The sequence below is a fragment of the Thermobia domestica genome, chromosome 16 (assembly GCF_964235325.1).
Source record: "Thermobia domestica chromosome 16, izTheDome1.hap1.1, whole genome shotgun sequence".
Classification (NCBI taxonomy): domain Eukaryota; kingdom Metazoa; phylum Arthropoda; class Insecta; order Zygentoma; family Lepismatidae; genus Thermobia; species Thermobia domestica.
Window position 1 is genome coordinate 151,743,935 of NC_137469.1, and position 2,134 is coordinate 151,746,068.

Sequence of the window (2,134 nt, forward strand, 5' to 3'; positions counted from 1 at the left end):
ATGCATGTCTATTGTACCTTATATTTACCTAAAGATTCAATTGGTGTAATTCCACCTCTTGGATTTGATTATCGTGACCGTCAAAGTGTGAAAGCACTGCAATGGTTGCGATACATGAAATTATCAAGAGGTACTGAAATTGAGTGTTCGGAAAATGGCACCGAAAGACGCTTTGGGAAATATAAGGTTGATGGATATGAACCAAGTAGTAAAACTGTGCTAGAGTTCTATGGATATTTTTGGCATTGTTGTCCCACGTGTTATCCAGAGTTACGTCATGAACAGCTTGACGACCCCTCGTCTTATCGTACAATTATGCAGCAACGTTATGAGGAGACTGTCATTAAAGCAAATTACTTACGTGGCCGAGGTTTTAACCTTATTGAAATGTGGGAATGTGAGTGGGATGATCAGGTGAAGAAGGACAAGTCCATACAGGAGTTTATCAAGACTCAGTGTAAGGATATTGTCGATCATTTAATCCCCAAACATGCATTTAATGGCGGTCGCACAGAATGTTTTAATGCGCTGTATGAGTGTACTGATAATGAAAACATTCAATATCTGGATGTTACGAGTCTCTACCGCTGGGTAATGGCTCGTAAGCCGCTGCCAATAGGTATGCCAAAAATGCATAGGGGGCCGGACTTTCCAGAAGTGGAAGGTATCAATGGGCTTGTTAAATGCACCGTCTTGCCTCCAAAGGATCTTTATTTTCCGATTCTTCCATATGTTGCGGGAGGTCGATTACTTTTCGGCCTTTGCCGTACTTGTATGGAGGAGGAAAGTGTCAATGATTGTTTGCATTGCGATAAGGACCGGGCTATTACTGGTACGTTTTGCACCCCCGAACTTCATAAAGCAATTCAAGCCGGATATAAGATACTCGGCATTAAAGAAATATGGGAATTTGAACTCAGCGGCTCCGAGGATCGTAATGCGCATAGTTTGTTTCGCGACTATGTAAATTCTTTCCTCCAAATGAAGCAGGAGGCATCTGGTTTTCCTGCTTCGTGTCAAAATAAAGAAGACGAAGAAAAATATATTAACGAGTATCATGCCCATGAGGGCATTCAATTGAATCATAGCAATATCAGGAAGAACCCGGGATTGAGGTATATCTCCAAAATATTCCTCAACTCCTTATATGGAAAATGGGGGCAGAGAACAGACTTGCCGCAAACAAAAATCATTGATAATCCGGAGACGTTTTTTACATATCTATTGTCGGCGCAATATGAGGTTCAATCAGTACTGCCCATTGGTGACGAACACCTAATTATCACATACAAAGACATCGAGAATGAAGACAAACCGTGGAAGTTCTCGAATGTTGTACTTGCCGCGTTTATTACGTCATGGGCAAGGCTTCGACTTTATGACCTCTTGACTTCAGCAGGACCTGAAAATGTTTTGTACTGTGACACGGACAGCATAATGTTTGTCCAGAGACGAAATGATAAGTCCAAGCTTACAACTGGGTCCTACCTGGGTGAGCTAACCAATGAAGTTCCGGAAGGGTGGGAAATAGACATGTTTATTGGCTTAGGGGCTAAAAATTATGCGTATAGGCTAAAAGAAATTGGGACGGGAAAACTAGATTATGTATACAAAATCAGGGGCATTACTTTGGACAGTAGAACGCGAAAAGAAATTAATTTTGAACATTTTTACAATTTAGTACGGAATAAAATTGAAAAGAAGGAGTTAAACTTCCCAGGGAGGATTTCACGTAAGACTGGGTTTACCATTGTTTCACGACCTGAAACAAAAACTCATCGAAAAGTAAATAACAAAAGACAAAGATTAAACCCCGACAGTATGACAGATTACCGTACCATTCCTTATGGTTATCAAAGTCGAAGTCCTGTCACGCAATAGATTGTGCGAATGAATGTGTGTATATATTATATAATTATTTATTTTTATATGTAAATAATAGTGTAAATGGAGGTGAAAACATCTATGATAATCATACATTTTCGTTAACTTGACATGACCTAGATATAGCATATAAATATTCTATACTATTAGATTCCTTTCATATTCACAAGTACTGGTTATTATACCATCTTTATAACATGTCTGCACCCTCACACCGCACCCTCATTTTGTAAATAATATATTATATATT

At 39.1% G+C, this 2,134-nt stretch overlaps 1 protein-coding gene across 1 annotated transcript; it reads left to right on the plus strand.

The window, feature by feature from the left end:
• LOC145672655 (uncharacterized) lies at positions 1 to 1,881 on the plus strand. The gene has a single exon (XM_081741818.1). The coding sequence runs from the start codon at positions 1 to 3 to the stop codon at positions 1,879 to 1,881; it is 1,881 nt and encodes a 626-aa protein (XP_081597944.1).
• The last annotated feature ends 253 nt before the right edge of the window (positions 1,882 to 2,134 follow it).